This window comes from Paramormyrops kingsleyae, chromosome 6, assembly GCF_048594095.1.
Source record: "Paramormyrops kingsleyae isolate MSU_618 chromosome 6, PKINGS_0.4, whole genome shotgun sequence".
Taxonomy (NCBI): domain Eukaryota; kingdom Metazoa; phylum Chordata; class Actinopteri; order Osteoglossiformes; family Mormyridae; genus Paramormyrops; species Paramormyrops kingsleyae.
In genome coordinates, this window is record NC_132802.1 from 16,798,176 (window position 1) to 16,811,188 (window position 13,013).

The 13,013-nt window shown below is 46.9% G+C and overlaps 1 protein-coding gene across 2 annotated transcripts; it reads right to left on the reverse strand.

Moving 5' to 3' along the window:
• Window positions 1-16: 16 nt before the first annotated feature.
• p2rx1 (purinergic receptor P2X, ligand-gated ion channel, 1) lies at window positions 17-12,792 on the reverse strand. Of its 2 annotated transcripts, none has more exons than XM_023832933.2 (13): window positions 12,506-12,792; window positions 9,474-9,618; window positions 8,886-8,957; window positions 6,627-6,678; window positions 5,338-5,425; window positions 5,176-5,256; window positions 3,646-3,787; window positions 3,189-3,334; window positions 3,013-3,103; window positions 2,728-2,793; window positions 2,300-2,395; window positions 1,145-1,187; window positions 17-525 (listed from the first exon to the last, which is right to left on the reverse strand). In XM_023832933.2, exons 1-13 carry the CDS (start codon window positions 12,640-12,642, stop codon window positions 509-511), a joined length of 1,176 nt encoding a protein of 391 aa, XP_023688701.1. In that variant the 5' UTR covers window positions 12,643-12,792; the 3' UTR covers window positions 17-508. The 2 variants fall into 2 exon arrangements, with proteins under 2 accessions (XP_023688701.1, XP_023688700.1); XM_023832932.2 differs by having other exon boundaries at window positions 6,615-6,678.
• Between the last annotated feature and the right edge of the window lie 221 nt (window positions 12,793-13,013).

The following is a 13,013-nucleotide window of genomic DNA, read 5'->3' on the forward strand; positions in this document are numbered from 1 at the left end:
TAGTGGACTGGAGTGCTTGTGTTGAGATGCTTTTTATTTTAATGCTCCATATCAATAAAAAAATATTAAATCTTAAAACATCGAGCTGTTCATACAAGCTTTCTTGGAAAATGCCTGAGTGTTTCAACTTTTTCAAAAACATGTACAGATGTCGCAAGCAGCATAATTCAACTGAAATGAGAGGCAGTCAGAGACTGACCAGCATGTTTCATAACATAGTATATCCAATATAGTGACTTGCTTCTGTCTTATCGCTGACATTGGTTGCTACAAGCTTATGCCCATAACATTAATAGCAAAAGATTTTATTCCAAGACATATATGTACTGTATATTCCAATTCTATACAAAAACACTCGTGTGCATGCATTTTATACATCTCTGGGGATTTATACAGATGTTGGGGGCTGTATGAGGCAGTCTGTCAGCAGGTCACTGGCTGGCCCTGGTTTTCAAGTCGGGGGGGGGGGGGAGTCTGGCTGTGGTCACCAGCAGTCCTGGGAAGCATTTCAGTGCAGTCCTGCCCCTGGTTAACGGGGTCTCAGATCAGATCAGAGGCTCAGAACCAAGAGTTAGAGTGTGCAATGGGGAATGAGCCGCAGGAGAGGCGTGAGAGTATGCAAGGTGCAACGAGGTGCAGGAGAGGCGTGAGAATGTGCAAGGTGCTACGAGGTGCAGGAGAGGCGTGAGAATGTGCAAGGTGCTACGAGGTGCAGGAGAGGCGTGAGAGTATGCAAGGTGCTATGAGCCACAGGAGAAGCGTGAGAATGTGCAAGGTGCTATGAGCCACAGGAGACGCATGAGAGTATACAAGGTGCTACGAGGTGCAGGAGAGGCGTGAGAATGTGCAAGGTGCTACGAGGTGCAGGAGAGGCGTGAGAATGTGCAAGGTGCTACGAGGTGCAGGAGAGGCGTGAGAGTATGCAAGGTGCTATGAGCCACAGGAGAAGCGTGAGAATGTGCAAGGTGCTATGAGCCACAGGAGAAGCGTGAGAATGTGCAAGGTGCTATGAGCCACAGGAGAAGCGTGAGAGTGTGTAAAGTGCTACGAGCTGCAGGTGATGTGTGAGAGTGTGCAAGGTGCTATGAACTGCAGGAAAAACGTGAGAGTATGTAAATATGCATGAACATATCGAGAGCTTTACCTTCGTTTGCTGTGTTTCCATCGTCCAGATTTGAAGCTGGTTTCTGAAAGACAAAGCATCTCCCGTTACACTCTTATGTTTTTGTCTGATTTTATTGTCACGCTACGCTGTGTGAGCCTCCTCCTCCCTGCTTTGTGTCATATACCCTGAGAATGGTGCTGCGGGTCACCAGGTGCCCTGCGCTGTTGCAAGCAGCTCTGCTCCCGCATTGCCATGGCAACCGCAGGCAGGAGAAGATCATTCAGTAGCCAGCCTACACATGTGCATGCATGCATGTGTGTGCGTGTGTGTGTGTGTGCAGAAGGTTTGTATTTACCACATTTGGGGACAAAAGTAACCAAACTTGTTATTTTTTAGTTTTAGGGGACATTTTTTGGGTCCCCACCATATAAACATCAATTTTAGAAAATCTGTGAATAGCTAAACTTCTGGTATTAAGGTTAGGCTAGGTAGAGGTTAGGGTTAGGGTTAGGGTTAGGGTTAGGGTTATGCTCATAGAAATGAATGGGGAGTCCCCACAATGATAGGAATAAATGAACTGTTCATGTGACCAGCAAGCAGCAACAAGCTGCACCTGTTCTCTTCGATTTAGCATGTTTTCTCTGCCTTTTTATTATTTTTTTCCAATGTTTCCTACATATTAAAAGTGTCATAACAACTTAATGACAGCTTCTGATGTTTTTATGTACAGGTGGTGAACAAAGTAACAGAATCATCACATGAAAATGACCTTGAAGAAACCAATTCACAGTTTATGGACAGGGCTAAAGATGAATCACATTTGACCAGATTTCAATTAGCAGGATGTGTGTCAGATATGAGAGGTCTGTGATATGCAAGTTATAATATGACATTGAAGAGTTTGTAGTACAGGATTATTGAATGTGCGTGTGACAAATGGACAGAGGACAGCATTCAGCCAACCATCTATTCAGCATTCAGCCATCTATCCTGCTTCAGCGTTCAGCCATCCATCCAGCTTCAGCATTCAGCCATTCATCCATTCATCCAGCATTCAGCCATCCATCCAGCTTCAGCATTCAGCCATCCATCCATCCAGCTTCAGCCATCCTTCCATCCATCCAGCTGCTCATCCCAGATATGCTCCTGCTGTGATTCTGATTCTGCTATTTGCATTGTTTGGAAGAAGCTCACCTTCTCCTGGATTTCTGTGTGTTTGAACTTCATGTTCTTATACAGGTCTCTTTTGGGCAGGACATACAGAAGAACCAGGTCACAGACTACGGTGGCCTTAAAGACAGAAGGCAAAACATTATAGTGACTGGAGAAATAAGAAAGTCAATCATATTGTGTGTCCCCAGCAGATATTGAATAGTACAGTATGCATGATTAGTCTTTTCGATATTATTTATTATATGTCTTTTCATGTATCCAGAACAGAGTGGCACACAGAAACTTCGCAGACAGAGAGTGTGTTGGGGGGGGGGGGAGAATAGATTCAAACCCGTGACCCTGCAGCCTCATAGGCTACTCACTTAGCCTCCTCCATCTTTGCAAGAGCCAGTTCAAATCAAAATAATTCATCACCTTGACTTTGTTTTTTTTCGCTGATCGTGACTCACCACTCCGAAAATGCCCACTCCAGAACCAATGGCCGTCAGGGTTGGGATGATGTCGAATTTCCTTGCCTGGAGAAAAAAGGGAGCTGATCACTGTGGGTCAGCCCTGGGCCCCCAATTTCCATTACAGACCCAGGAAATAAGGAGTAAATACTAACAGGCCTCAATGGAGGAAGAGAGGGGGTCTGATCCCTCTTATGGTTAATGACAAATAACAGGGGCTTCAGTCATATTCCTCATAATTCTGGAAAAGTCTACTGCAGTAGAGCTATGAAGAAGCACGCTTACCTCCCCCCACACGAGGATGTCGATCTGTATGCCGAACACCTTAATGAGTGTCCTTTTCTCTGTCCCGTTCTCCATGTAATATTTAGCGTACCTAAAACCAAAAGCAAATCAGAAACTGCTTCCCCATGGGTGTGACAGCGACTCACCGGGCCGTTTGGAAGAACAGCACTGCAAACCTGAAGTTGTAGCCGAGGGATGACTGGGTGGAGTCAGTCTTCTGTGCGTCGCCATAAAGGGCGTAGAAGGAGTAGTCAGGTTTGCAGTATCTCACGGGGAAGTCAAGGTCACACTTCCAGTCTATGACAATTCCAATGCCACCACCCTATCCAGAGGAAAGCCAGAGCTCAGTAGGCGCCTGTCACTTTCAAGATTTACTTTGTAGCAGTTTTTTTTCAGAGGTGCTATGGGAAATTTTCATGCCACTGTTGCAAGGGAGAGGACAATAGGTGACACAATGGGAATAAAGATGTGGTGATGTGATTGTCTTCACTAAGATCTGTGTTTTCTTCTGTAAATCTTCAAGGCATGGTCTGTGAGGTTTATCTCTTCTGTGTGACCTAGAGCCTGAGTCTCGAACTCTCTCTGCTGTGAGTCAGGTGACCCCGGGCGTGACGTGGCTGATGAACAGTGTACCTCTTTGGCGATGTCTGCGTATTGGAAACCAGAGAGTTTCACGATGTCCCCCAGTCTGAAGATGGGGCAGAGGGGGTTATTTTTTGGATCATAGATGCAGCTTGTAAGATAAGTGATGTTCACATCTTCCACCAAATTACTCCTGAAAAAATCAGAGAAGGAAGACATTAGATGCTCTGAGGCCTCCTGGGTGGTTGCCGGCCTATAAGCATGGCGTATCCTGTTCTTCATGTAGTACAAATAAATCCAGCCAATTCCCTTACATGGGATCATGGGACCCTTTTATAGAACATTGTTGCAAGCTAAGACATGTCACAGCTATGTTTTTGAAGCAGAATGGGTTAATTATTAGAATAGATAGATAATGTATAAAATGTCCACAGTCTAGATGTAAGCTATGTCATTCTCAGACTGAGAGTGCTGGGCAGTCTTGTTAGCTAATCTGGGGCACTGAGGCAGTGGCAGCAGTGGCTTGGTAGGGGGTGCAACAGAGGGAGTGTACCAGAGGGAGAGAGTACCAGAGAGGGTATACCAGGGAGGGTATACCAGGGAGGGTGTACTAGACAGGGTATACCAGGGAGAGTGTACTAGATAGGGTGTACCAGAGGGGGTATACCAGGGGGAGTGTCCCAGAGAGAGAGTACCAGAGAGGGTGTACTAGACAGGGTATACCAGAGAGGGTGTACTAGACAGGGTATACCAGAGAGGGTATACCAGGGAGGGTGTAGAAGATAGGGTGTACCAGAGGGAGTGTCCCAGAGAGAGAGTATTAGAGAGAGAGTACCAGGGAGGATGTACTAGAAAGGGTGTACCAGCGGGGTTGTACCAGTGCTGGGCAGTCTTTTTAGGTAATCTGAGGCTCCGAGGCAGTGGCAGGCAGTAGCTTGGAAGGGGGTGTACTAGAGAGGGTGTACCATAGGGGGTGTACCAGAGAGAATATACTAGAGGTATACCAGAGGTGGAGTAGCAGAGAGGGTGTACCAGAGGGAGTGTACCACAGAGGGTGTACCAGAGGGAGTGTACCACAGAGGGTGTACTAGTGAGGGTGTACCAGAGGGAGTGTACCACAGAGGGTGTACTAGTGAGGGTGTACCAGAGGGAGTGTACCACAGAGGGTGTACTAGAAAGGATGTACCAGAAGGAGTGTACTAGAGAGGGTGTACCAGAAAGAATGTACCAGAGGAGTTACCAGAGGGAGTGTACCCTGCCATTGTGATACGCTATGGAGGTCTTTACGGAATGGATTGAATGCATTGCACTCCTAAATCCAACTACTTTTAATTTACAAAAAAAGTCCATCACTCATGTTTAAAAATCACTATAATCTATTTACCATTGGGAGACATAGGCAGCCGATTATGGCGCCATCTTCTGGGAGGGGGTGCACCTACTTAACAAACTAATTTCACTTTGTCTCATACAGGGGGCGCTGGTGGTGAAGCTTGCTTAAAGTACTACATGGACTTTGAGTGGCACTGATCTACAGAGCATAGCACAAAGCTGACAGAAACAGCCGCTAGTGTCACCTACCTGGAGACTTTAAATTCCGGAAAGGCGATCGAGTTTTTGATGTAAAGCGTGAAGTTTTCTGATGACATCAGAAGAGCCGGGCTTTAAGTGAAAATGAAAAAAGACACATCAGCAATGGCAGAGGGACACTGATGTCTGTATGTATGGGAGGGGGGGTCTTACTCTGGGGTCTTAGGTTCGTTCTCAGTGGGGCACCAGGCTTGAATCTCACACTTTCTAACCCCCGTGAGGCATTTCCCAGTCAGCTGCCCTGGGGGGGTAACAGAGAGGTGATTTATTTGATAACACGAAGGATGGCAGTATCTTCTTACAGCACATGCCGCATGTTGTATTTTATGAGTCTATTTGTGTTTCTGCCTGAGCGATTCTGTGTCAGGCAGGAGAGTAAGACAAATAGCATCCTCAGCTTTCCTGTCATTTCATCTACCTTTCGTGCACCCTACATGTGTACTGCTCCCGTGCAAACACTGACGACATCGTGCAAATAAGAGCAGCTGCGGCCAGACATGGAAGCCGCGTCGTTTTCAGCCTCCCTGTAAAGAAAAGGTTTCTCGGGACGGGGGAAAAGTTCCATTCCCCCATCAATTCCAAGCGATTCCAAGGGACCCTCAGTGACGGGTAGGGCCCCCACCAGCATGACTCTAAAAAGGATTTGTCGAGCAGTGGGGGGAGGGGGGAAGCCAAAAATATCAATAACAGCTTATAAAAAGATAAAAAATACTTGCAACCATGGCCGTTCTCAGCTTCCACAGTATGTATGTGCAATTGTTTCATGTTTGTTGTGTGGGAGAGAGTGGCACTAGTTGTTGATGGGGAGGTAGATGGGGGAGGGAAACAAGAAAACAAGGAGGCTAAAAGGAGGACACCCAAAATCAGTATGGACCGGGTGGGGGAGACCGGACTGTCTGGGCAAAGTCCAGACTAGTGGCCATGCCAGTGACGGGGGCCCTAAAAATCTGGAATGTAATCTGATTGGTCTGGGATGGGGGCTTAATATCTCTAGTGGCATCCCTGTCTCAGGATACAGTATAGAGCTGGAGACAGAGAGACATGGCTGAAGGATTCAGCGAAGCCCTGCAGAATGACTCAAGGTCAAGGTCAAGGTAAACTTTATTAATCCCCCCAGAGGAAAATCATGTGGTCAACATGACTCTCCCCACTTGGCCCGGTTTCCAGCAGTTTCTTGGAAAGACGTCCCCCCGGGGATGAGTGCGTGCCTCTACGTGTTTGGGTGGCTTCAACCACAGTAAATATTTGTAAAGACCGCAGTGCAAACTGAGAATGAGCATCCGTTACAGAAACCACCGCCTTCGGTCAACAGGCTTGGTATCCCTGAGTGCCAGAAAACTGGGCTCGTACGCCGCAGTGTTTGTTGAATGTCCGGTGGCTGTCATGACATTGCATTTTCACTCACACAACACTAAACGGCTACAATTTACCATGTCCCGTACGTTTGAATGTTCCTCCCTTGCAGTCCGTGTCCGACGTGCAGTTAGCCTGAGGCTGGAGGGTGAAAAGACAGACAGTCGTGCAGAAGTCAGGTGGGTCTCTACAGCTATAGGTAAGCAAATATTCTGCTTTGCTTATTAGTTCTCTGACCCATAAACATCGTTTGTAAGCTTAGGCAAAAAATATGAAAATCAGGCGTGTGGCTGAGGGACAGGTGGCTATGATCCAAGTAGGGTGACCACCTAATCCATGTCAGGAGGGACACTGTGAGCTACAACAGGATTTGTAAACTACCATTTCAAACATTTCAATTAAAAGGACCAGGATTTCACTTAAGCACTGGGTTCTTGCCGTATGCTGATTGGTCAGTCTCCTATAATCATGCATATGTGTCAGTAATGTTAATGCGAAACAGCTGGATGAGTCTTTCAATCTAGGAACTAACCAAACATTTTAGCAGAGCACAGAATCCTTTCAGCTTTAAAGTAGTTCGTAAAAGCTGAAGTAGCTCATAGTGTCCCTCCTGACATGGATTAGGTGGTCACCCTAGATCCAAGGTGTGACTTCTGCACATATAAACAAACCTATACTTATGAAGATGCACAGTAACTATTATTTCCTTTCATTTCAAATTTATGAATTTAAACTCAGTGGACTTTATTAGGTACCCCTAGCTACCTAGTGCCATGTAGAACCCACTTTATTAGGTACCCCTAGGTAGCTAGTACCATGTAGGACCCGCTTTATTAGGTACCCTTAGCTACCTAGTGCCATGTAGAACCCACTTTATTAGGTACCCCTAGGTAGCTAGAACCATGTAGGACCTGCTTTATTAGGTACCCCTAGCTACCTAGTACCATGTAGGACCCGCTTTATTAGGTACCCCTAGCTACCTAGTACCATGTAGGACCCGCTTTATTAGGTACCCCTAGCTACCTAGTACCATGTAGGACCCACTTTATTAGGTACCCCTAGCTACCTAGTACCATGTAGGACCCGCTTTATTAGGTACCCCTAGCTACCTAGTACCATGTAGGACCCGCCTTATTAGGTACCCCTAGCTACCTAGTACCATGTAGGACCCACTTTATTAGGTACCCCTAGCTACCTAGTACCATGTAGGACCCGCTTTATTAGGTACCCCTAGCTACCTAGTGCCATGTAGGACCCGCCTTATTAGGTACCCCTAGCTACCTAGTACCATGTAGGACCCGCCTTATTAGGTACCCCTAGCTACCTAGTACCATGTAGGACCCGCCTTATTAGGTACCCCTAGCTACCTAGTACCATGTAGGACCCGCCTTATTAGGTACCCCTAGCTACCTAGTGCCATGTAGGACCCGCTTTATTAGGTACCCCTAGCTACCTAGTGCCATGTAGGACCCGCTTTATTAGGTACCCCTAGCTACCTAGTGCCATGTAGGACCCGCTTTATTAGGTACCCCTAGCTACCTAGTGCCATGTGGGACCCGCTTTATTAGGTACCCCTAACCATCTAGTACCATGTAGGACCTGCTTTTCCTGGGTACCGCTAGCTAGTTAATACCACGTAGGAGCCACTTTATGAGTATTCTGCACAACACTAAGGACTGTTAGCTTTAACTAATCTGGACATCATCCCCTGATTTTGCCCATAGAAATGCAATTGACTGGATCTTTTTTCTTCAGCGGACCAGGTTGTTTGTGTTAAGAAGTTGGCATACCTATCAAACTGGCTACTTACAGTAGTGTATTTATCATGCTTAACAAGCAGGGCTCTCAAATTTGGAGTGAGATCTGTTAGGGGCGGAGTGTGTGTCCCACGGTCAGTGCGTGACACTTTAGAGCCCTGCCTACTCTTGCTCTTCCATTTCCACCTTGTTTGCACTCTATGTTTATGCGCATCCATGTAATAATGTGTTTGCAGTGGGATCACATGTAACTTATTTTGGAATTTACCTGGAAACAACAAGTGCTATTTTCTGATTGGCTGGTAGGTGGCTATTAACTGTGTAACTCAGGACAGCTATGAACTTGGCAGAAATCTCCACTCTGTATGCCTGGGCATCGTCAATTAATTCCATATAACTGGACACCTCAGTGGGCGTTATCCTTTACTTCTCAGCGTGAGAAACACAAGGTGTGCTGTGTTACCACAAAGAATTGTGAGCTTGTTGGTCAACCTGCCGCTGAGAGAGGTGACAAACACAAGAGAAACACTGTGCACTGGCATTTCCCCCTGGGGGCGTACTGACTGCGCTTTCGGCGTTTCCCGCATTTACCTCTGGGCACGTACCCTGCTGCTGTCCCTCTGTCATGATGTAGTTTGTCATCACCACAAACGATGAGGCTCCCTAGGATGAAGAAAGTGATCTTGTAGAATAACAATCCACGTTCCTGCTCCACGTTTACAATCATTTCCTTCCACCTATGCAGTGATTTTGTGAGATTCTCATTAATCTACAAATATATGACTACATATTACAAAAATTGTATCTTTAATTTGCAGTTTCCATTCGCTGTTATAGTGCAGAGCTTGGCAGCAGGGGAGCCGTAACGGGGGGGGGGGGGGGTTGGTAGGGGGGTGTCGGTGAGGGGAGCTAGGACGATTCCAAGGGCCTGTGAGTGACAACGGGCCTAAAAAATTTGGGAAATAACTGGATTGGTCTGGCCCAATTTGTTATGCCTCCGTGGGGCCCAAAGTCTCTAGCCATCACATGGGTGTAGACACTGTCGACACTCCTCGTCATCCTTGAATTTTTTGTGTGGCAAACAGTCAAGTTTCCCCCCACTGTCACATCAAGGCATGTGCCGTCACCCAGAACTGGAAAACAAATGTCTGTCAGGTCTGTTGACGGAGGATGGCTCACCTGTGCCGGAAAGACGTAATCCGCCACGTCCCATATGCGCGCCGTGCCGTTCTCATTGGTAACGCCAATGCCTTTCATCTTCGTCATGATGGAGCTAATAGCAGTGTCAGTGGACTGGTAGCCCTTCTCGTAGATAAACACCCACCTGTAGGCCAAGGCAAGGCTGGTCAACCCATTAGGCAACACAGTAAGCCGCCTCTTAGACCAACCTAGAAAAGGAGATACCAGGGCGCCAGTCTGCCCCAAGCCTTCCACTCCCGCCTTACCCATAAACATTGCCTTGCACTTGGCCGTGTGTTACAGCTCCATCTAGAGGCCAGGAGATGTCATGGGAATGGGGTAAGGGTGCATCAGTGACTGAGGAAATCCTAGGCTTTGTGTTTACAGTAAACAGGCAGAGCGGCATTGCAGAACTTTGTAAGAGTTCTAGAACCTAGATCCCCCTCAGTATTATTCACATTATGGGACCTACATGAATTCTTTGTGAGGTTTATGGCTCCAGCAAGATAACGGAAAGGTGGATATCTATTGGACATGGATTATTTAATTGCGTTCCCATTATATCTGTAGCAGGAAATTCCAACTCCACCGTTACTGCGAAACTGTAAAACCTTTGGTAACAGAATTAATAAACAAGTGTGCATTTTTCCATCAGAACACAGATCCTCAGAACATCATTGAAAAGCAAACAGTGCAAACCCAGGAGGTGCGGAGCTTGGGGAGAGGATGTGGAGTCTCTTCAGTGTAGAAGAGCACCAATTATGTGGCGTGTTACATGACAGCCCGCTTTGGTCACATGACCTTTTCTTAGTATAATCCAGACTAGGGTGATTACACTGGACTGTTGGGTGAAAACAAACACACATGTGTGCATCTTTGGTTTCTATGGCTGCAGGCCCCTACTGCTGTAATTCTATCTCCCAGCAGCAACACCAGGCAAGCACTGGGGTTCATGGTCACTCACAGTTTCATGTCGTTCTGTCATGATGCTACAATAAATCAATAACGTGCCAATAAATCAGCCATTTTCCCACATCTAGACACAGAGCTACGTAAAATGTAGAAGTTTAGCAAACTAAACATGCTGCCTCATTTATCAAATTGACGTGCAAAAATATCTCCCATCTAGAACATCTCCCCAAGATCATATGCCTGTCATCACCCCTGACTGCGTTTCTCAGGAAACAAAAAAACCTCATGACCCCTCACCTCCCACAAATAGCAGCATGCAGCTGACAAGGCGACCTGCAGCAGGTTGTATCATTACTGTCTTACAGTGTTTTTGAGAGTTGCTGCCCTGACTAGCCAACCAGCTGCTGAAAGCAAGTCAGGCCTCTATCTTCTGTACTGGATCCAAAACCAAAAGTACAACTTCAAACTGCCAAACTGCTCACCAGGCCAGAAATGCCTCCATAAATCCCTTTATCTTTATTGCCTGGCACATTTTTTCTGCTGTTCTTATTACAGTTGTGATATCAGTATTCACACACATATACTCTAAGAGAACCACACACCCGGCTCTTGTCATTTCCATGTCAACTTAGATTTTCGTAGCCTCACACCCCCAAAAGGGGTTCAAATTCTGCCCCTGCTCCATGTCTGTGTTAGTTTGCTTTCTGTGTTAGAACAAGATGTGCAGTTAGGTGAAGCAGCATCTCAGAAATGCCCCCCCCCCATCAGAGGGACTGGCACCCTATCCAGGGTGTCCCCTGCCCTGTATCCTGTGATGGACTGGCATCCCGTCCAAGGTGTCCCCTGCCCTGTGCCCTGTGATAGACTGGCATCCCGTCCAAGGTGTCCCCTGCCCTGTGCCCTGTGATAGACTGGCATCCCGTCCAAGGTGTCCCCTGCCTCATACCATGTGTAGGGTGAGGGCTCTTGTCCCACAAAATAGCACATCTGCACAATAGCACAAATAGGTAGATTTTGTGCCCTACTTTTGTGCAATTCTGTCAGCAATTTTCCTGGGGAAAACATTCTGTATCTGTGTGTGTCTTTTTAGTGGTGTGACATTTGTGACCAAAATCATGTAAGAGTCCATTCAGTGGAGAAATACCATCCCCATGTCTTAAATGAGCATCTGTGCATATGTCAGCGAGCAGTTTCCTGCAAGCCATCAGACTGCCGTCTAAGCTCTTGGTCCTCATAACAACTTTCTGCAGGGTTGCATGATGGGTAGTTTTGGGTACTACCTAAGAATGCTGTTATCTCACTGTGAAAACCAGATTGGGAGTCAGAGCGCAAGGTCAGATAGCACAGTGGCCTGTTCTAGCTTGTATGGCGCCCTGGGTGAACCCCCCCTCCCCAAGCCTCCTTCCCCCTATCTCAGGCTCCTTCTGGAGTGACCTCAAATCAGCCCATCCTCTTCCCCATCCTGTACTTTCGAGTGGTAACCTGCCTAGCTGACAAACTAGAATCAGGGCGCCCACTGCAACAAGGTTAACTGACCCACATGGTAACATGATATCACTGATGTGACATGCAAGAGTAATATAAAACCGATTGCGCAAAAAAAAAAATAATTCTCTTGGTGCGGGTGCCCTGTGCCGCCCCCGGACATGGGTGGTTGCCCATGTTGCTCATACCTAAATCTGCCAGTCAGCTAGTGGCCAGAGCGCCAGGAGTAATTGGGGGTTAAGGGCCTTGCTCACGGGCCCAACAGCAGCATCCGTGTACCAGCCCCCAGGATTCGGACCAGCAACTTTCCCGTAACGCGTCCTAACCCACAGAGCCACATTCCACTGATTCCACTGATTTTGCGCCCACAATAACATCAATTTTAATAGCGGGAAACCATCCCAAGGAAAATTCACAAGATAAAACGGACTGTCACAGAGATTCTTGGTCTACTTTTCTGTTCTTCTGCTACATTTTGCAATTTCTCTTGTTATATCTCTGAAATTTGCGAAATGTTGCAAGTCCACACATGCGATAAACTCCCTCTTCCTCTGATAAGAGAGCTGCGCATTGGGCCCCAGTTCCAGCACGCTGGATCGTGAAGCTGCCTGCCAGAGAGATGGAATGCGACTCACCCAATGATGTAGACCAGGACCCCCAGCTGGATGAGCCGGCACACCACCCCCACCCTCTTGTTCTTCACCAGCACCTGGCGGGGGGTCTCGTACTCAAATAAAAAGTCTGACAGCAGGTCGCTGAAGCGGATCTTCATTGTGCAGTCTTCAGGGGTCCTTCCAGTTCAAGGAACTTGTATGTACACATGCCACACGGCCCAACACGGGGATACACACTTTTCCTGCTGCTTGCACGGTGGAAAAGAAACTCACTGATGCTTTGTATATATACCTCTCTCTGTCTCTGACTCTCTCTCTCTCTCTCTCTCTCTCTGTCTCTCTCACTTTCTATCTGCCCGCCTTCTTCCCTCCCAGTCTTACGACAAAATTCAACACAAAGGGTGTTTATTTACATTTTTTCTTGCTTTCTTTGTTGTTTGTCTGTCAAATTACTGTTTATGTACGATGATATATAAAAATATACAAAGACAAACACTAAATACAGCTGAATAAATATTTTCACACAGTT

Coding starts and splice junctions, on each gene's coding strand:
- p2rx1 (XM_023832932.2), bottom strand. CDS start 12,642: ATGAAGATCCGCTTCAGCGACCTGCTGTCAGACTTTTTATTTGAGTAC. Junction 8,958..9,473: donor ATTACGTCTTTCCGGCACAG/GTGAGCCATCCT, acceptor TCTTCATCCTAG/GGAGCCTCATCGTTTGTGGT. Junction 5,257..5,337: donor AACGAACCTAAGACCCCAGA/GTAAGACCCCCC, acceptor TTTCACTTAAAG/CCCGGCTCTTCTGATGTCAT.